The 21544-nt window shown below is 38.1% G+C and overlaps 1 protein-coding gene across 7 annotated transcripts in view; it reads left to right on the forward strand.

The window, feature by feature from the left end:
• Positions 1 to 21544, forward strand: part of SGCG (sarcoglycan gamma) — a 138857-nt gene that overhangs the window by 95238 nt on the left and 22075 nt on the right. For all 7 annotated transcript variants that reach the window (XM_037375752.1, XM_037375753.1, XM_037375754.1 and 4 more), the window contains 2 exons: positions 8643 to 8762; positions 17238 to 17310. In XM_037375752.1, the coding sequence (XP_037231649.1) occupies positions 8643 to 8762; positions 17238 to 17310 (193 nt within the window). The remainder of the gene's footprint in view (positions 1 to 8642; positions 8763 to 17237; positions 17311 to 21544) is intronic.

Genomic DNA, 21544 nt, shown 5'->3' on the forward strand with positions numbered 1-21544 from the left:
CAATGGAACAGCTCCTGTCTTTAAAATCATGAATAAGATTCAGATGTCATTATCACAGCTTGCTCATCAACCTTCAGAACTGAAATATCTAGATAATACAATCTTGATAATCCAAGAAATCCAAGAAAGCAATTGAAGAAAGCTACTAACCGTTATCTCCAAGATTCCTGTTCTAACTATGTCAAAGCCTTGGTCAGTTGCAGGATAAAAAAGAAATGTATCACCTTTGATTTACACCCTGAGCAACTTAGTGTAAATTTTTCAATTTTTTCAGTAAAGAATGATAAGAATATATAATATATATAAAAGAAACATATAGACAATATAATCAGTGATCACATACTTAAGAGCAACATTGGTATCAAACAGTAAATGATATTTCACCTGAGTAAATACATGCTTACATATATAGCCTACAAGCAGATTAATATAATCCAGTCAATTTTTGCAGTGTTGTTCCATTCCCGAATATTAAGTGGGTGAAAAGCAACATGTTGCCAACTATATTTACTGAAAAGTAGGGCCAGTTTTTGAAAAGGTCCATTTTTCAAGGATCATGTAAGGAGACTTCAACTTACAGAAGACCCTAAGTCCTGCCTGTAATATGGCTTTTTCAGAAGAAAAAACAATAAACCACAAAGGAAAAAGGCTTCCAAAATCATGCAAGGTCTGTGAGAACAGATTCCAGTACAGTGGGCTGCTGGTCTTCCTCCTAGTTCAATCATTTACACCAAGGAACAGTAATATCAGTAGCTCCAGGTCAGGGGTTCACTTCAAAGTATTTTAAAGCTAGAGGGAATTTATTTAGATTGCTGGTCTGTACTTTGAAACATGAAATCGGCACCACTCAGAAAGCATGGGAATATGGTAAAAATCAAAATGGTTTATGCAGTCTGAAAACAGAATTACAGTCAGAATTCTGCCTAGAGACTATTTTCATATCCATTACATTAATCTGAACAGCTGTTACAATGAGAGCATTTGTGCTATCCCACCCCTCTTTTTTCAAACAGGAGCAACATTCTAAGGAAACAGATAAGTGTCACTACCTAATATATTGCTTCATTAGCATTAATTGCCATCTATAAACTACTGCTTTCCAATGTCAGATCATTTCTGGTTCTCTTATCAGCATTTTGATTATTTTTTTTCATGTTACGGTATTTTTTCATCAGAGACATAATAGGAAGAAAACAGTGTTAATGAAGCGTGATGTATGTAAGAAGAGTTTGATGGTATTCTTGCGGGGAAAACCCTGAAGCCAGTTGCATAAACTTGACTTAATTAATGACATTGTAAAATGATTTAGCTTTTCCTTCTTTATTTTTCCCAGAAGGCTTTCATTAAAAACTCCATTTTTGTCCAAATAAATTCTTTCTTATCTTTAAGATAAAAGCCAGAACATATTTCTTGAAGATCCTTCTACTGCAGGAAGATGATTATTTGCACAATTTTAATTGCTGTCCAGCTGGGTTATAAGAAGGAAAGATACAACATAGGAGTAATTAACAAAAAGATAAATCAGAAACTTCATTGAAGTATTTTTGAGGTGATTAAGTCTTCCTATGATCAAGAACTTAGAGTATTTGTTCCAAGGGGATTAAAGTAAGGATTTTTACTTCCAGAAGTTTAAAAATTTTTCGGTACCAATGAATATGATCTTATCACGACATATGTGCTAGTTTTATTTAAAAGTAAAATTTAGTTGTCTTACATCAGGCAATATTTAGAGAATCACAGGTGGCTGCTAAAACATCCTACGGGTTCTTAACCAACCCACTTTTCTGATTTCCTGTTTTAATCCATGGCAGATGTGTTTCTGTTTATAGTAAATGCATATGCTGTTAGTCTTTTGTGAGACCATTGTGTACTTGAATGGATACAATGTTGAAAAGAAGCAAACAGCAGAAAAAAGTTAGTAGTAGTCAATATACATTTAAAGCTAGCTATGCATATCACCTTGAAAACTTATTTATGAAAAATGTAATTCAGTCATTACAGCTACAGTTTAATATTTAGACTCAAATGAAAAGTGTCCTCTTCAGCAAAAAAAATGTCATTGATGTCTATGTACCATGTGTAGTAAGGTACTTAGCATAGCAAAACTTGCACACCCTGTCCCCAAATATGATAATCTTTGTGAAGATATATGTGATGATGTTCAGGGTCAGCAATGCTGACTTTAGCCAGACTTTTAAACATCCTCTAAAAGTTAATCAGGTAGTTTGTGTGTATTGCCAGCTTGCTTAAATATTCCAGCATCACAGTTAAGGGGAAATTTAACCTGGCCAAGCATATTTGAATCCTGTGCTGTCACTTCTCTTCTGTGTCCAGCAGAGAAAAGCAATATGCATGTAAGTCTACAGAGCTTAGCTCTGAAAGGCTAATGTTTGGGAAATCATTTTTTATCTGGAGAAAGAACTAGATAGTGGATACCTGTCTCGTATCAGAGAGCAATTACTCATCTGAGTAGCCCCATTCTCTCTGTATTTCAATGGGAGAAAGGAATTCAAAGTAAGTGAAGAAAGGGGAATTATTAAATATTTTACTACCTTCTTGACTTTCACGGTCTTCAGTAAATTTGCAACCCCAAATATATTTTGGCTTGTGTGGTATAGTAATCATTAACGTAAGTCATTGGATGATAATTTGAAGGTAGCTAAAGGTAAGAACAGTTCCTGTACTTCGTTCCTTTAAAGTAATAGGAAGATTGAATTACTGGCCATTGGTTAAGGCTAGATGAATTTGTGAAGGTTAGCTTAAAATAGCTAAAATTTACTGTGACTATAATCTATTATAGAATTTGGATAATTAAGTACATCTAAAATCCTAGTCATTTCAAGTGTATCAGTACTTCTTAAAGCTAACAAGACTCCCAAAGGCAGTTCAGTGGCCCAAAAGGAGCTAGATCCCTACCTTTTTTCGCAGCAGGTCTGCAGAAGAAGACACACACACCCTCCATCCTGGTGGACTACTTGAACATATATCTGCAGTGTACCTTGTGGCAATGAGAGGTCTAATAGCTGCACCTTTCCACTCCTGGGGGACTGCATCTGCAATACTGTTTTAAGTCCTCTTTGGTGTGACAGAGCTATGAGCAAAATGAGGAGACTCAAACGGGGAGCCATTAGGAAGGTCAGAAAGTGAAAGCATGTGAAGCATAAGAGGGTGAAGAATTTGTGGTTTTTTAACCTGCAGAAGGTTAAAGGGGGCTCCTAACTTCTGCCTGCTACTTGGAGGGCTAGAGACAAGATGAAGCCAGACTTATCAGAGGTGCACAGACAAAGGGCAAGAGGCAATGATTGTAGTTTGCAGTGAGGCAAAATGCAGCTGGATAGAAGGCAGGGACAGGGGGGCGGTGGGTAATACCACTGTTAGAATGGTTAACCATGGGAACAAGTTGCCCAGGGAGGCTGTTGAATCTCTTTCCTCAGAGGTATTAAAATTCCACCTCAAGACCCTGAGCACCTTCATCTAACTTCCAACCAAGCTGACCCTGCCATGAGTAGGAGGTAGGACTAGGTGAACTCCAGAGGTGGCCCCTGACTTGCATTCTTCTGTGATTCTATCTTGCCCAGTCTTCAGCTGAGACTCTGGAAGGGCTCAGGTTGCTTACAGACCCCATGTCAGACTCTCTAGTCTGATGTAGAAGTCTTAGATACTCTGTGGCATCTAAAATAAGCTGAAGGCCAGGCAAAGAACACCAAAGTACATATAACAGCACTAGACAGCAAGCCACGCCCCGTCTGTTTAATCGGTCCTCTCACATTGTCCTCTGCCCAGATCCAATAGGCATGCTTAGAATACTCCTGAAACAGCGTTGGAGTTGACCTTATGCAAATACACCAATGGCTTGCTTTAACAAAAATAAATATATAATTGGAGGAAAAAGAATGATCCATTATACAGAAGATAGAGTAGTTAAAGTATTCGCTCAGGGATGAGAGACTCAGATCAGCTGTCTTCTCTGCATACAGGGTTTCAAATTGTCATGCCTCATCTCCTTTAGTACTTTCCTTTTCACCTTACATGTCTGAGGACTGTTTCACCCTTTCCTGTTGAAGTTATTTGTCGTGCAACAGATTATGGATTCATTGGGCCTGAGAGAAAAGTTGACACCATAGCCTTTTTGTCAGTTCACTGCCTGAGAAGCATGATCTCCTATTCCTGCCATGGTTTCTACATGCAATAATCCATTTTACAGTGAAATATTTAAGCAGTTTATTTATTTATATTTAAGTATTTTATAAGGATATTACCTAGATGAATAAAGATGTTTAGTTAATCTAGTAAATTTAGATTAATCTAGTTAATTTAGTAAATTGCTCTGAGAGCAGGAAGTACTGCCACCTAAATACCTAACACTAGTTTGGGTTGCCAGTGTCTGCATGATCAGTGTTTGCAACCATCATTCAGAACCAATTTTTTAAAGATATCTAGACTTGGGTTCAACCATAGAGAACAGAAAAGTGTAAGAAGTGATGAGAGTAAGGCATCTTTACCTTGATCTGAGAGGACATAATCTTTGCATCCATTGCATAAAAGGAGAGCTGAGAGAAAAAGAGGAAACAGGAGCAGCAAGTTTTCTATTAATGTATTAGAGATGTTTTTTCAAGGTGATGAGAGATGTGTGATATGGACATAAAATGTATATATGCAGCGTGCTTCATGTTCTCTGTAATAATGCATTCGTTCTAATAAAAGATCAGCAAGTACTTCCATACTATTCCATATGAAAATCTGGCTATTTTTATGCTTCTGAAAGTAATGGCTTTACATTTATTGGTATTCTACTACTCGTGGAACTAGAACTGAATCTGTAGGAGTATTACATTATTAATACACTTTTAATGAGATCTTATTTTAAGTTAGGTGCTTTAATTGAGTAAAAATAACTAAAAAATGAAATTGCATAGCAATACCCCAAAGCACTCAGGATTTTTACTTATATTCAACATTTCACTGATTCTACGTGGTAGGAGAAGAGTGAACATACAGAGTAGGTGACAGCCATAGGTTATCAGAAACAACGGCTAGCAGAAGAGAGTAAGAAAAGAAAAGATCTGAAATTGAGTAAGTCACTTTGTGTTGGAAAGCCTTTTCTTCTGAAAGGTCTAAAGACAAACTAAAAGTATTTAGTACTTGGCAGAACTAACTGGATTTGAAGAGCCTGCCTACGTGTTACCAATTTCATTGACATTAAACATTTGTGGATATGTATTTTATGGCAGGCCCTATTTTTGATGGAAGATTCTTTGCCATCTTGTCCTATATTGGCCTGGAATTCAAAGGTCAGGTAGCAGTAGCAGGGAACTCATTTAAATGTTTGACTGAACAAAAGACTTTTCTTCCCTGGAAAACCCCTAGGGGAGTCAAGATTGAGGGGGAGAAACAAAAAGGAAGACTGTTTAGCAGTGTGCTGTTTTGCAGGCAATAAATCAATCAGGTTTGGAACAATTTGTCATCATTTAAAGTGGCATCCTTGGTGTCAAGAGGTTTGTGATGCGATGGTCATGTACCAACTCTAAATCAGAACTGCAGGTGTTAAAGGAGGAAATGTAAAGAAACAATGTGCAATTATTGGTCAGCCTGATTAGCAAGGATAGCCTATAGACCTGAGAATTCCTCTGACACCCCTGGCAGCAATCAAATGCTATAACCTGCGTTCAGTCATGTTAAAGTTTTATTTGTAGGATTTTATCAACAAGTATGATTGCATAGTATCAGTTGACTTACATGTAGTTAATATACTAGGGCTGTAAACAAAATGCATTTAGGAATTAAGAGATTAAAGTTTCAGATATTTAATTTGGCAGCTGTTTATGAGTTGACAATTAACCTCACTTTGATCACAATACAATTAGTGTTATTGCTGTATAGCTAGTGCACACGTATTGTGAAATACAACTAAGAGAAATTAATGGCTACTTCTGGTAATATAAATTTATTCCCATTTCTTAAAAGCCTATTATTGCTTTTTGAAGTTTGTTCCGCATATACTGATATGTCTCATCTCTAGCATGAATAAAACATATACTTAAGTTTGGTTTACCCTAGCATTCTCTCTGAAGATTTAAAATACATCAGTTATCCATACCATTCTTGGATAATGAGGATTGTCTATAGGACAGCCCTTGTCCCACTTTACTGGGGCATTTGTCTTGAGAAAACTATGGACCTGAAGATTCTTCTTGAAGATTTATTCGAATGTGTAAGGACCAGGATCAAACAGGAGAGAAATCTGGATGCAAACTCAGCGTGGGCAAGGCCATGAGTTCTAGATTCTAAGAGCCACCAGTTGAGACTCCTTCGGAAAGTATATAATGTACACTGAATGCTCTCAGTGCTGGCAGAGTTTTTTTCTTATTTAAGTCTAGCTTTAAAATATAATGGATATAGTTCACAATACACCCATCTTAGATCCTGCCTAACTGCCCTCTACATGCTTAAATTCAATGTTTAAATTCTCCTGATGCTTCCTCAGGAAAAAAAAAAAAAAAAAAAAAAAAAAAAAAGAGTTAAGAGCAATAGGCACCAAACTTTTCTTAAGCAATAAAAATTGCTGAACACCTCAATGAGTTACTCACAGGGTGACCAGAAACATCTAAAATAGGAAAGTATGCAGCAAGTAGGGATAGGCTATGTCTACATCAGCAACCAAACCAGGCCTGTACCGACAGCCTGTCCCAGGGGCAGATGGCATGGCACAACTCTCAGCTAAACCCACTTCCCTCCACAACTGGAGAGCTTTATCCCCACTGTCTGTGAGGAACAGACCCTGGTCAGGGGCATTGTCTGGGAGGTCACAGGTCAAGACAGTGCCAGAGAACATGCTAACCGGATCAGTAGAAATTGGCAGTGCTTGTGTCTCCTCTGCTTTGGCCTTCTCTAATTTCTTGGTATAGATGTGTTCATTAGCTTGTTAAAAATTACTGCTCAGTCAGGCTGAGCACTTTTCTACAGATCCTGTTCTGCCTCTTGTTCCTCTGTCTAAGATTTTTCTCTGGTTTTCCGCCATCTCACTATTTTAGAATCATAGTATGGTCTGGGTTGGAAGGGACCTTCAAGATCACCTAGTCCCACCCCCCTGCCATGGGCAGGGACACCTCCCACCAGACCAGGCTGCTCACAGCCCCATCCAGCCTGGCCTTGAGCACTGCCAGGGATGGGGCAGCCACAGCTGCTCTGGGCAACCTGTGCCAGGGCCTCGCCGCCCTCACAGGAAAGAAATTTTTCCTAGTATCAAATCTAAATCTACACTCTTCTAATTTCAAAGGAGCTTTAGAGAAGAGCCAGCTTGAGATCAGTAAGGCTGTACCTGGGTACACATGTCCAACAGAGTATAATGTACTGCAGAGGTCAGCCCTGACCTTTTTCAAGTAGAATCAATATTGGGTTTTGTGCCTTAGAATTGTTGTCCTAGTTTAGGACATTATGGCTTCTATAACCCTTTCCGCACTTGGTGGGCAATTAAAGCAATACTTTGCATCTGCTGAGTGAAGCAATAAGGAATTTGTATAGAACGTTATGGCATGCATCTCTCACATTAGCTAGCATGCAGATTTTAGGAAAGACCTGAATGTATTTCTTGGCAGTATCAATCATCCATCACCTAATGCCATTTTAATATAAGATCTAATGGGAAAGAAAAATTTAATCCTATTTCTGTTGAGAATTACTGCCTGGAATATGTTTAACATTTATGGGATGCAGGCATGGTAAGACAGGTTCTTACTGGGAAGGAAGCAGCTCAAGTGCCTCTGGGTCCCATGCACAGTCAGTGCATAACCTTTATTAAAAATTGCTGAAAAGGAGTATTAACTGCTTTGACTATTCTCTGTAATTTTAAATCTGAACATAGATTTAGATGATGACCCTGTCAAATAGACATTCAAACTTACATGATGTGAATTTTTAATTGACCTGGTTGTTGGAAAGGGGAATATTAAGGGCTTGATTTATGCCTGCTTACCAAGCCAATACTGTAAAACAGGATGTTTTACTGAATTTAGGATCTGGTAGCATATAAAGACGGTCTTGCACACAATCATTTTAATTTTTGGAGTACCAGATCCGATTGCAAATATTCTCGTAGCTTTTTGAAAACAAATTCCAAGAACATAATCAGTAACATTTGTTAGATATGTGGAGCTAAACTATCATTTGTTACAGGGAACTGAGAGTTCTGCTCTTGTATGGTATGTTTGTAATTTTAAAGCATTTGAGACTCCCTAATCAAAAGGGAGGATGCTGCAGAGACTTTGATAATTAGTTTCTATGTTTAAAAAAAAAAAAAAGATAGATTCAGACAGATCAAAGAATCTTAGCAGTTTCAACACCAAGAACATGAATGTTTGTCTCAGTCGATTCGTGAGGGCTTTAGTAAATTCCCTGGAAACCCAACTTGAAAGCATGACTCTCCAGGCACAGTTTTGAACAACAAATTAGATCATATAAATAGACATATCCAATTTCAGTACTTATAGGGCCACTATCCTTAGAATATCTGTGTGCTTTGTGATGCCTAATGTACTTAAATGAGTCACTAAATTATTAAGACCATAATTCAAATTATTAGCAATTGTTTTAGAAAACTGAAGGAAGCTGATGTAATTATTCTGTTCTTCTACTGTGCTTTGCAGGTCCTAAAATGGTAGAATTCCACGGTCAGCAATTTCAGATCAACTCAAAGGATGGCAAGCCACTTTTTACAGTGGATGAAAATGAGGTTGTAATTGGCACAGATAAACTTCGAGTCACAGGTTTGTAATAGTTTAAGAAATGTCCAAATAATAGCCACAAGAAAAGTACAATTAAAATGGCATTTTTAAATATGTCATTGTATGTGAACACATGTTCTCGTTTTACATCATTAGGAAATAGAAAACTGTAGATATTCTGACCTTTTTCAATAAATAATCAGTAAGAACTTTTAACAGCAAAATAATAATTATTTATATATATATAAATATGTACCTATGTCCATATATGTGTATTTTTATTTTAAAGCCAGTAGTGACTGGAACTGTACTAGCACATTTTTTTCTGTATTATTTAGTGTTTCCAGTACACACTGTTAACTGAGGCTGAAAAAATTCTATATATCCCAGTTTGAGTTCTTTTGAGTTTTATTCGTGAAAATGTTTCAGATTCTCTGATATTTTGATATGGTTTTATCTTTCAAAGTGGAAGCCACTGTATTCCTGTGTGTAGCACATATGTCACAGGATGGTATTTGTAGTATGTTTAAAATGTCATCTGTCAAAAGACAAGTTTGTCTTAGACTGTTTCTGCAAATCACCAAAGTACTCACTTACAAAGTAAGATGTCGAAGTTATTGCATGAAAAGCTATTTCGTTTCATATAACCTGATAAATTCAACCTTCATTTTCCAGGTGTGAGGTTGCATTAAAACAGATACATTAAGGTGTGATTCCTCTTTAAGCAGAAGAGTCCATCAAAGGAAATACTGAAATTATCCTGCAGCTTGTTTTCAGTTACATTTTTAATATTTTTAACCTGATTGCAACTCTCATGTTTAACTTTAACTAATTATTGGTCCTCTGAAATCTCGAAGTCTTAATTTGAATAGATATATTCATATAATTTCACTGTGCAAAACTACAAATGTGGTAGTTACTATACAATTAGTGTTTCAAAGCCAAAGTTAAGTTATAATAAATGTGTTAATAAATTTTGTTTACGCCTGAGGGTGTTATCTTAAGTTTTTTAGTTTTTAACCTAATTGAAATTACAACTTTGTTTAACCAGGAAACCATATCAAATAATTATTGTTTGCCCAAGGGATGCTAAACTTTAATAGAAAAGCATGTTTAACAAAGATATGAAAAACTGCATAATTGTTAACTGATTTGGAAAAGGTCTATCTCTGCTCAAAGTAAGTAAAAATCATTCATACACGAGTAGACATTGTTATGCTAAAGCATGTATTCTGACTCGTCCAATATTAATCTTTACACTACAAGGATAATAGTTTACTTTAGCAGACATTGTAGAAAGACACATTGCCTGTTTCTTTTTCACAATTTAGTACAGTTCAAAAGCAAATCCATTAAAGTCAATGAGGTTATTTCAGTGTAAAATTAATATAAGTGAGAGGAGATTCATGCCTACTTTGCTTCAAATTAATTTATTAAAATTGTGATTTATATGATACTGTTAGCATGAAGGATAAATTAGTAATACTTTGCATACTGAGATAATTTTTTAAACATTGTAGATAGAGAACAAGATCAATGTGAAATAAATTTTGAAAAGTTCATGCCATAAGAAACAGAATACCTCAGGCTTAATATACACAAATAAAATTTTGCAGTTTTTTATGTACAATATAGTGAACTATTTGGTTTTACTCCTCATTTATGTGAATTATGAAAAGCTCAGTAAAGATTTGTAAGAAAACCTAACAGTTTAGAACTAAAATATAATACAGCAGAGAGCAAATGTCTGTGATTTATGGTATTTCAGGAAAAATGAAAAAGTGTAAGAATAAGCTAATCCAACCCAGCACCTCAGGAACTGTCATTTTCCAACAATTTGAAACGTTTGACCTCATACGATTTCAGTCAGACATTTTCTCGCCCATGTGGTAGAAAAAAATAGCAGAGGTATCTTCCTGTTTTCCGAAAAAGAGCAAATGCCTGGGGAAAGCCATGATCAGTGAAATGTCTCAGATACTCCACGGGGTCATGGACAGGTCTAGGTGCCCATGTTCAGACAATTGAATTGAACCTCCAGTCAGCATAGTCAGTGCAGCCTCAAGCATGAAGGAGACACCTGGAGCTGGCACGTGGAGAGCTCTTCCGCCAACCAAATGCCGTTGTCTGCTTTAGGATGAGCACAGTCACTTGCTCATCTGTCTTGAATATAGTGGCTGAGTTCAAATGCTAAAACATAAGCATCCAGAAGTGTTTGAAACACCTCAGGGTATGTGAGACACCTCATGATATCACTCTATGTACTACAGGAGATGCTTCCTTTGATCACGGCAGCCGGAGGCCCCACAAGATGTACAACGGTATTTTAGATGACAGTAGGTACATATGATTAGGCAACTAAATTGGGCCCCTAGCTCATCTGTGACACCTACATCATAGATATTTAGATTTAAGCGTATGAAACTGAAGCTTAGCTTAACCCTTCATGACAATAATGCTACCTGAAGGAGCATGTCCTCCAATTACATCCTCTTTAATATTGTTTCAGTAACATGTCTTTTGCAGACATCTGTTATGCCACTACAGAGGTTTCAAACATCAGCATTTTGTCCTGGTAAGGTTTTATACATTCAGGTGGCACTGGTGACAGTGAAACCCACCTTGTAATAGTGTATTGGCTGGCAGAGAGCCAGTCACTTTATAACTGACGATATCGTCATGGCAGAAGGAGTAAAGTCACAGCACTGGCTGGAAACAGAATCCTCCTGCATTTTCAGTGAAGAAATTTTTCCTTGTATCCAATCTAAACCTCCCCTGGCACAACTTGAGGCTGTTTCATCTCATCCTATCACTTGTTACTTGGGGAAACCTGCTTTCAGAGCAGGGTGTATGTTTTAGGGGGTGGGAGACCTGGGCTGAATTCCCTTCTTGACCCAGGAGACTTCCATCCTGCAGTCCCACCTCCCAGGACAGCGGTCTTGCAATGCCATACAAAATGTTAGGTGCCTAGTCTAAGGGGACAGCTGGGAGCAAGCACTTTTGATGTCTACCAGCAAAGCAAAGCTCTGCCTCTGGCTCTCTCATTTCATCCTCTTTCACAGTTTACCTTCAAAAAGAAGAGGACAGAGTGTGATCCCCAGAGATGACCACTGCGAAGCATGGGCTTCAGTCTCCTCCAGCAAGGAGGGAATGCTGCAGTGACAATGCTGTTTTATAAAGCCATTCAGAAAGATATTTTTTAATTTAAATGCTGTAATTGCTGGGTTGTAGTGCTGACTCCAGTGCTGTTGGTTTTCACATGCTGAGAGCTAGCAATACAATTGGGCTTCTCTGGGGAGTTTAGTCTCTCTGTTCTCTCTGCCTTGTTTGTGAGCCACAGTGGTGCTTAGACCATCATGGCCATCGAGGACCAAGAGACAGGAGCCGATCCCTAAAACAAGGATCTGCTTTATTTCAAACAAGGCTTCAGCAACCATAATTGCACTCAGGCCTCACAAATCTCCCTTTGTATAGATATTCCATCCTCCAATCAGTTTTGCCAGTCTTCTGTTTCTGACATCTCTCAGTGCCTATCTGGTCATCTTTAATGCAACAAGTCCAGACTTTGATAAAAATGTAAAAATTGGACTAGAAGAGGCAACTGATTTATCAGCTCACATCCCCTTCATAGACAGACAAATAGTTCATATAATGTCTTTTATAATCTTATCAAGCTACATCTCAAATGCGAACAAACATTATTCATTTTTTATCACCAAATGTGAACTTCTGTGTAAAAGGTGCTGTAGTGATTGTATGAATTTCTAAAAGTGACAGAGGCATTATATAAAAATTGGGCAGAGCACAGAGTAGAGCTTTTCAGAGTCTGCCCATGCTGGTGGTGTCTATTGTGGAGACAGAACTCACCCAGCTGAGTTTGAGACATGTCTTTCCCTTTTGAAGTCAGTATTTGTTATTCTGTTAGCAGTAGCAGGTAATAGACTGTGTTCATGTAGTTAAACTACTAGGCTCCGCTTACCTTTTATTACTCTGATTATTGCTGTGATGGCTAGATATGCCATTTCATGATATTGTGAGTATCCACTAATGTTACTTTTGCGAAATATTAATGGAAGTGATTATTTCCTTCCCTGATCTTTCTAATAATTGAAACTATATGGTTTATAGCAAGTGGACTAAATAAAAAATGTGGGTCTTACACACAAACATAGCAGGAGAATTTATAACAATGCAAACATAAGACTAGATTTTTAATGGCAGTAAAGCAGTGTTACAGCATTAGGTTCCCTGGAGCTGCTCCAGTATGCACTGACCGTTTCAGTGCTTTCAACCTGAGGACTTGTATCTGCAGTAATGACACACTATAACATGCAAACAGGTAAGGTGCTTTACAAATGTGCCACTCAAAATAGTTCACTGGAATAGAGGCTCTTCAAGAAGGACGGGCTGGAAAGGTGAGGGGGAAATTGCCCTTTATGTGTGAGAGCAATGGTAGTGCATGGTGCTCAGCCCTGGGACAGATGAGGAGCCAGCGGAGAGCATAAGCATAAGGTCAGGATTAGAAGGTGGCTCAACATGGGCAACATTGTGGTGGTTGTATACTGCAGGCCACCTGATCGGGAAGAAGCAGGTGAGACCTTCTTTAGCCAGGTGACAATGGATAAGTCTTTCTCTCCAGAACAGCAGTGTTATCAAATGCTCAGCTATTCCTATAGCCCTTAAAAAAGGTGGAGATGGATCTTGCATCCAGAAACTGCGCCAAGATCCTCACTGTGTGATACTGTTATTTAGATATCAAGAAATTGGCACACAGTCAAATTCTACCACCACGGTCATTCTGTGTAAGGATATGTGGCAGTGTAGCAAGGCATGAAATTTCAAACTATACAGTTTCATACAGCTGGCATTTTAAGAAACTATGCAGCTTATCTAAGAATGGGAATTCACTTGTATCTTCATTATACCTCATCCTATGACACGGTACAGCTAAACTAATACTGAAAATTGCTGAAAAAATTTAAAAACTGTCTAACAGAAAAAGAAATGGATTCCAAACCATACTCAAGTGGAAGAGCACACCATAGATCATATGTTGGTATAGGAGATGCATGCATGAGTAAGAAAAAGGAAAGACAAAATAAGGGGGGGGGAAAGTGCCTTCCACAATCATCAAACTAAAATGTGCTTCCCCAACAGCATTTTGTTCAGTCAGGACTGCACTTGTGCTGCAGATCTGTTGGTTCTGACAGTTCTCACATCCCACTGTTTTATACCATTGAGGAGTCAGGGAGTGAATACAGTGGATTCCTTTTGGAAGAGCCTGAACTGTGAAATGGGCTGCAAGAATGCATTTATTTCATCAGAACTGCAAATATGCCTGAAGTCCACAGGATGAGACTAGAGTTGGTCCGAAGTAAAATCCCCTAAAACTCTATAGTATGAGCAGCAGATCTTCAGCACCAGGTATATTACCTGTATAAATCCACCCTTTTCAGGTCATGTTACCTCCTAACACAGACATACCTAAAGACTTCCCAGAGCTACAACTGGAAAACATTAAGATCAGGCTATCTCCCCTGATAAATCATATGTTTGGAGATCATTCAGAGTTACTGACAAGATAAGTCTTTTGTTAGCACAAATAGTGTTGTGACACTATATATTTCACTGAAATTACAACTTATTCACTGTAATCCAAGATGAAAATATGAGCAAAGAAAAGAGTGAAATGTTTGCTTAGCTAAGAATTATCAGGTAGGACGTAGTGGAATGAAGTACAGTGAGGAACCGTGACATATTCTCAGAGGACCGCAATGTCAGAAGTCTCTGCTCAGAGTGAAACGTGAATTCATTGCCACCTTTAGCTGGCAAGTAAAACAAGTCAGGCATTTTGACATTTCAGCTTATCCCTGTAAAATATCTTAGTTCTACCAAATCAGCATTTTCTGACAAACGTATTTAATTCGTTAAGGTTTGGGGGTTTATCATCATCTCCAATGTGTAAGGTTGCCACCTAGTAACACCCACCGGCACAAATACAAGAACAGGAGAATAATTAACTATGTCAGGCCAGACATTAGGTTTTATCTTGCAAAATAATCTTAATGCTAATGAATAAGGGTTAAAGTCCTGTCTGAATTAATGAATTTTATATTTTCCAGTGTTACATTTGTGCCAGTTAGCCGATTCCAGAAATGCTTACCTATCTAAATTGATGAAGAGGATATCAACAGCTAAATAAAATTTAAACAGAAGCTTAGAAATCCCTGCTTCCTGGATGTAGGGATTTAGTATGGTAATTCTTACATTCTGTGCACTTCAATCCAAGCTAAGGAGATTTCATTCTAAGGAATCATGATTTCAGTTAGAGCTCTTCTCAAAAAGCAGCATATTTCATATTTGCTTAGGACATCCTGAGTACTTTCCCCCAGCCCATATGAAGTGACAGAATCAGAATGGTCTGGGTTGGAAGGGACCTTCCAGATCACCTAGTCCCACCCCCCTGCCATGGGCAGGGACACCTCCCACCAGACCAGGCTGCTCACAGCCCCATCCAGCCTGGCCTTGAGCACTGCCAGGGATGGGGCAGCCACAGCTGCTCTGGGCAACCTGTGCCAGGGCCTCACCGCCCTCACAGGAAAGAATTTCTTCTCGATATCTAATCTAAATCTGCCCTCTTTTGGTTTAAACCTATTTGCCCTTGTCCTATCACTACACTGTAAAAAGTCCCTCTCCAGCTTTCCTGTAGGCTCCTTTAGGTGCTGGAAGGCTGCTCTAAGGTGTCCCTGGAGCCTTCTCTTCTCCAGGCTGAACCACCCCAACTCTCTCAGCCTGTCTTCGCAGGAGAGGTGCTCCAGCCCTCTGAGCATCTTTGTGGCCCTGCTCTGGACTCACTCCAACAGGTCCATGTCCTTCCTGTGCGAGGGGCTCCAGAGCTGAATGCAGTACTCCAGGTCTCATGAGAACAGAGGGTGAGAATCCCCTCCCTCAACCTGCTGGCCACGCTGCTTTTGGTGCAGCCCAGGACATGGTTGGCTTTCTGGGCTGTGGGTGCACATTGCTGGCTCATGTTGAGCTTCTCTCCACCAACATCCCCAAGTCCTCCTCCTCAGGGCTATCTTCCTATCAGTTGGCTCAGCAACGTATTCATTTTTAACGGTATCTCTTGATTTTACTTTTGTCTCTTTTACCATGTTGCCCCCACTAATTTTTATTATTTTTTCCCTTTATGTGACACCTGATAACATCTAATACCACATCTATACCATCTGCACCATACTTTCTAATAATCCATTTCCCCTGGGCTTTCCTTCCCTCTGCCTGATTCTACATGTACTTTCACTTTTTCATCCCAATCTCATCAGGTCTTCCAGACAACATAAAAAACCCCCAGTTTTCTTTTGTTTACATGTATATTTGCACTTAATATGTTACCTATGATGATATTAATATTTAAATAAGAATGCACATGCATGCATGCATGCAGATTCACCAGCCTGCCACTCAAGAGGTGTCTTAAGAGTTTGTTTCTTTAGATGGAGTCCAAAGCCCTGACTTAAGGCTTTCTCCAGCCCTGAATTCTTTCCAGAGGGTTACTGCATTCTCTTTTAATTCAAAGAGCAGCCAGAATAGCCACCTTGAGTAATAGCCTAACAATTAAAACACAGTACCTTGCTACATATCCACCTGGAAAGTGCTTAGATATGTGAATCCTCTAAGGCAGCCACTCAGCCTCAGGCCTCTCCAGCTGTAGGTGAGTGCCTTCACAAAGCCAATGAGCAGAAGGTGAGAGACTCCACCCTTGCTGCAGCTGGTGTTTAGCTGCTTTTTTGAGCCATCTCTGTTGCTGATGGGCTTTTGTACTAATGCAGCTAGTTGCCTGATCCTAGTGAAGCTTGGGTGGGAGATGGCCACTGAGCTGGTGACACTGTGATGGCTGCGGTCCTCAGGAGAGCAGAAATGGAGGTACCTGGAGAGCTTTCAGGTTCAACAGGGAGGCTTCTGGTGAAATTGGGTGCCCACTATTTCTTCCTTGTTGGGATGAAACTACCTTTATTTCAAAAGATAAACTATCTGATCCCTTAGTCATTACTGGTTTATGTGCATAAATACCATTTTGTATTCAGCAAGTCTGCCTAAAAATAGGGGGGCATCTTTAATGAAGTGACATGCCAGAATTTGTGCTATGTATAGAATAGTCTAAAATAAATGTGATTATTTAGGTCTGTAATATTTGCAAAGGTTTTGTGGGATTTTAATTATCTCTATTAACTCTAACGGAAGTTACATAGTAAAAATCTTATTTACTTATTTTGTTGTCCCATGTATTTTAAAATTTCTTTGTCTTCAGGCTTTTTAGATTTCACTTTAAGAATTTATACATGTACTTCTACATTACCTGTCAATATTGTGATAGGATGGTAGCTGTATTTTAATTGTCTTATTGTTAGTATGTTTTCTTATTTCAATTTTTGGTATCAAAGTGGCCATATGAATCACTGTTGCAATTTTTTTACATTTGAGTTTTTACAATATAGCATTTTTCTTTTTTTTTTTCAGGCCCTGAAGGAGCACTTTTTGAGCACTCTGTAGAAACACCACTTGTGAAAGCAGAAGCTTTTAAACAGCTTAGGTAAGAATTTATACATAAAAACATAAATCTAATAAGTAAACATTATTTGCGATAAATATTCACATTTTTCTGAACACAGGATTTTCAACAGCATTTACAGAACTACTAATGACTTTTTCAGTTTTACATGACAAGTTATTGTTTTGAAGGAAAAATTATACATTGCTCTGCATTTTTGAATCTTATGAATGATATATTGCTGATGGTGAATATTTAAAGCCACATAATAGACTGTGGCATGTTTTTCTGTAAACTTCTATTTTTCAGCTTTGAAAACTTAAGTATGACACTTTCTACTGTGTTACAATAGAAGTTCCTTGTCTGCAGCAGCTCATCAGCCTATAATTAGTTAAGATTTTTAGAAACTAGTTGCAATCTGAGGAAGCAGATTAATAAGAAAAATTTGGAAATGTGCAAATCTCTGTATGACTACAGAGCAGTTTGAGTTGAGAAAATCATTATAAACTACTCTGTATGTTTCGGAGAGCCTTAATTCTGGGATACCGTTTCTTTGTGCGTTATTCTATGCCATTTTGAGTATTCCAAATCAGTTTATATGTTGGTGATGATGAGGTAATAAACTCAAATTACATTCTGTTAATGAACATGTTATATTTCATTTTGTAAGCCAGTTCAAAGGAAAATTTGAAATGAAACAGGATCTTTTTAACAATTATACTTCTGTCCTTTCATACTTTGGCAGTTTGCTATTTTCTGTCATAACTTCTCTTCTTAGTGTTTCTTCTCCAGTAGGGATAACTATTAGAGAGTAGTGGACGATGATTGAAGCTATCAAGAACACTGTATCCTGGTGACTGCCATTCTCGATTTGAAAATTCAAATGAGAGGGAGACTATTAAGACACTTCTTTTAATTTTCTCCTTGATATTCAAGATTTACTTACAGCAAGATACCTTGTGCTTGCATTTGAAGACAGAATGAGCTTGGGTTTTACATGTTGATGTCCACTTTCAAAAAAGTGTTCCTTCTACTGTGATAGAATTTGGATGTGACAGACTTTGACCAATATGTAAGGATTCTGCATTGTACTGAACAGATTGTCTGGTTTTGTAGAGATTGGATTCATTATGTTAGAAATTTGTCATTTCCTGTGATTATCTCAATTTTGATAAAGTAGACTTTGAATTCTGTAATTACAAAGTCAAGGCAGTCTCCGCAAATTTTAATTGGATACATATTAATTATTTTCAGTGGTTGTTACTTTGCTTCAAATGTATCGTCAATTAAGAACATTTTAATAGGCTTAAAACTTTAAGTTTTGTTCTACATCCGTCATACTATGTTATGTGTCAAGTTCTTACCTGCACTTGTTTAAAAACAATTACAGTTTTTCAGACTACATACATCTATCATTATTATAAATTTTTCACCTGTTTTTGAAATAGGGTATCATTTGAAGGAAAACACTAAGACTAATTCACAGCATTCATAAAGCTCTCCTGCATGGATGAGTTTACCCTGTGGCTTATCTCTTTAGTGATTTTTACCATGTCAACTATGAACACATATTTTGATCTAGAATGTTGCTATGTGTTAGCAGAGCTCAGGTGTAACTACTAAAATCCCATTCAATTCTGTCTTTAGTTAACTTAAAACAGTGGGGAGTACAGATTCTTCCAGAGTTTACAGAAGTTGGCTAATAATTATTACGATGTCAAGGAAGTGTGTATGTGGCCACATCAACACTGACAATTGCAACTGACATTAGTATTTCAAAAAACCCCAGAGCTGCTAAACACCTGCACTAGAAACGGGGTTAGCTTAACCCTAAGAAAAATGCTGAATATCAGGGCATGAAGCTGTGCGATGTGTGCGCCACTCGCTCATGCCCTAGCAGGCTCTTACCTAGAGTAGTTCAAAATGCCTCATTCCTTTAATGTTTTTAATATGGGTTTTTTCTGTCTTTACTACCCATAATCAGTGTCAAGTCTGAAAGCAGAGATGGCAGTGATTTCATGGAGGGCTTCTGGGGAGGATCGGGAAGTAAATGCTTTTGTCTGCAGTGCAGACGCAAAGTTAAGAAGTAGGCAGAAAAGATCAATTTACAAAGTTTGTGCTGGAAAAAGGTTACTTCCAAGGGTAATCTTAAACGTCAGGGTAAACAAAATTAATGCATATGCCGTTATGAAGGAGCTCAGACAAGTTTACCAATGAATAGCTATTTTGTAATGCTTTATAAATATTCTGTTTCATTTCATACTGTTAAATACAGGAATCTACCAACTGAAAAGCAATTCAATATGAAAATTTAAAATGCAATTTTAAGTATTTCTTTTATTTTGAAGTTCAATATGCTTCATTTCCAGATTAAGGTAGCAAGTACCCAGTTACAGGTAATATAACCTATTTGCTCACCTCAAGCCTTATCTCCACACTTTCACCATCTATTAATCTTCTGCTATTTTTCCTCTATTTTTCCTTCAGTGGTTGTGCTGTGCCATAGGAATGTGATATGCTGGGTGAATGTGATATAAAGCATTATGGTGTGCAGCATTAAATATAGGGAAAACTGCTTCAAGAAAACCCATCCACTTCAAATGTAGTTGCATGTTTCAAGGAGCTGACTGGAAAGCTGTTAATGCTCATAACTTTTCAGCTTGTGTCATACGAACAGAGGCCACATTCATTCTCTGACATTCAGATTTAGGGCAGGATTGCAAACAAAGCTGACACAAATGGCCTTCTGAATTACACATTCTGCTGGCTTTCCTGTCCAAATGCTGAATTTCAAGATAGACTGCTTTTCTGGAAACAGATAAGTGTGTTAGAACGTATCTTTTTATAGCTAAGTAATGGAGACAGAGCAATGCAATTATACTGTGGTCAGTAACGGTCTTTTCATTCCGTAATTTGAAGGAAGCATATAGAGTCCTTTTCAGCCTAATAGATTGAATTCATGACTCACCCGTAAAGAAAAGGAGATGTCTTGCACCTACTTCCAGCTGGTAGAAAGAGTTATAACAAAAAAAAAAAATTACATTTCAAAATTGAAGCTTTTCTGGGTTTAAAATAACATTTCTTGCTTTTTAATTTCTTTCCTGGAGTTCTTATATCTAAGTAAGATACCTGGTTTCCATTTACAAAATTTGTTAAAACTTAGGACTTAGTGGAGACCTAAAAACAGTGTCTGACAAACATCTCAATGACATGTTTACCGTCAATGGGAAAATTTGGATATATCCAGGAAATATCCTCCACACACAAACACTGCTGAGGGGGTACCTGGTTAAAATTAGCAAGTTGTAATTAGTTAGAACAGAAGTACGTCTGGACTCCTACTTCTCTGTGCAGTTCAGTTGCCTGATACAGTCAGGTGCCTACACAGCTGCTAGGTGCAGGAATGCCTTTGTGACAGCAAGTGCCGACCTACTGGGTCACGTTCCCTCTCCTTTGGCTGAACCTGTTCATCGGTGTCGTCACAGGACCTCAGGAGAGCAAGCAAGAGGAAGCACAAGTTATTCCTGTGCTTAGGGCATTCAGCCAAGAGTAGGAGGAGACCAGGGGGGTCCAGTTAGGATTTAAAAAGTAATCCTGGAGGAAGAACCAGATGAATGTCCTGACCACTAGGTTATCTGCTCTGTTTGCTCTGTTTCTTGCCAGATTACTCGGTTGTGCAAAGACTGACGTTCAACAGAGACTTTGCCCCAATACAGCTTTTTACTCCTGCTGAACTATTTTGTAGTCTGGTAAATAGAGATAACAGATACACTTTTCATTCCCCTCAAGATGAGGAGGGGATGGATGCTTCAAAACTCCTTGCTGAATAGCAGAATCAATAGGATTGTATTGTATGTAACATAGCATTATACATATTAAAGCATCTATTAGAATATATTATATATATATTATTTAGAATATTATAAAAAGTTAGAAAGCATTACCTTTTCTGTGGTTCTTCATGAAAGTGGCCACAGCTATTGTACTTGGATGTGCATTTGGCATGATGGGAACTTGCCTTGGTCAGACCTTCTGGGGATTTTCTAAAGTTTAGCTGCCACCTCTGACTGGATCATGGCAAAGTTTTAATGAAAACAGGTACCTTGCTTTCCAAAAGAAGGAATTCAAACTGAATTATAGAAGCTTGTTTTCAGGTGTCTCTTGTGACTCAAAATGTAGGTGAGAAATCCGTAACGGCAACTAATGGAACTGGCTGCTGTAGACAGAGATATTCATACCAATTCCGTAAAAGCCAGCTTCTCCCCAGGTTCCATAT

The sequence above is a fragment of the Falco rusticolus genome, chromosome 2 (genome assembly GCF_015220075.1).
Source record: "Falco rusticolus isolate bFalRus1 chromosome 2, bFalRus1.pri, whole genome shotgun sequence".
Taxonomy (NCBI): domain Eukaryota; kingdom Metazoa; phylum Chordata; class Aves; order Falconiformes; family Falconidae; genus Falco; species Falco rusticolus.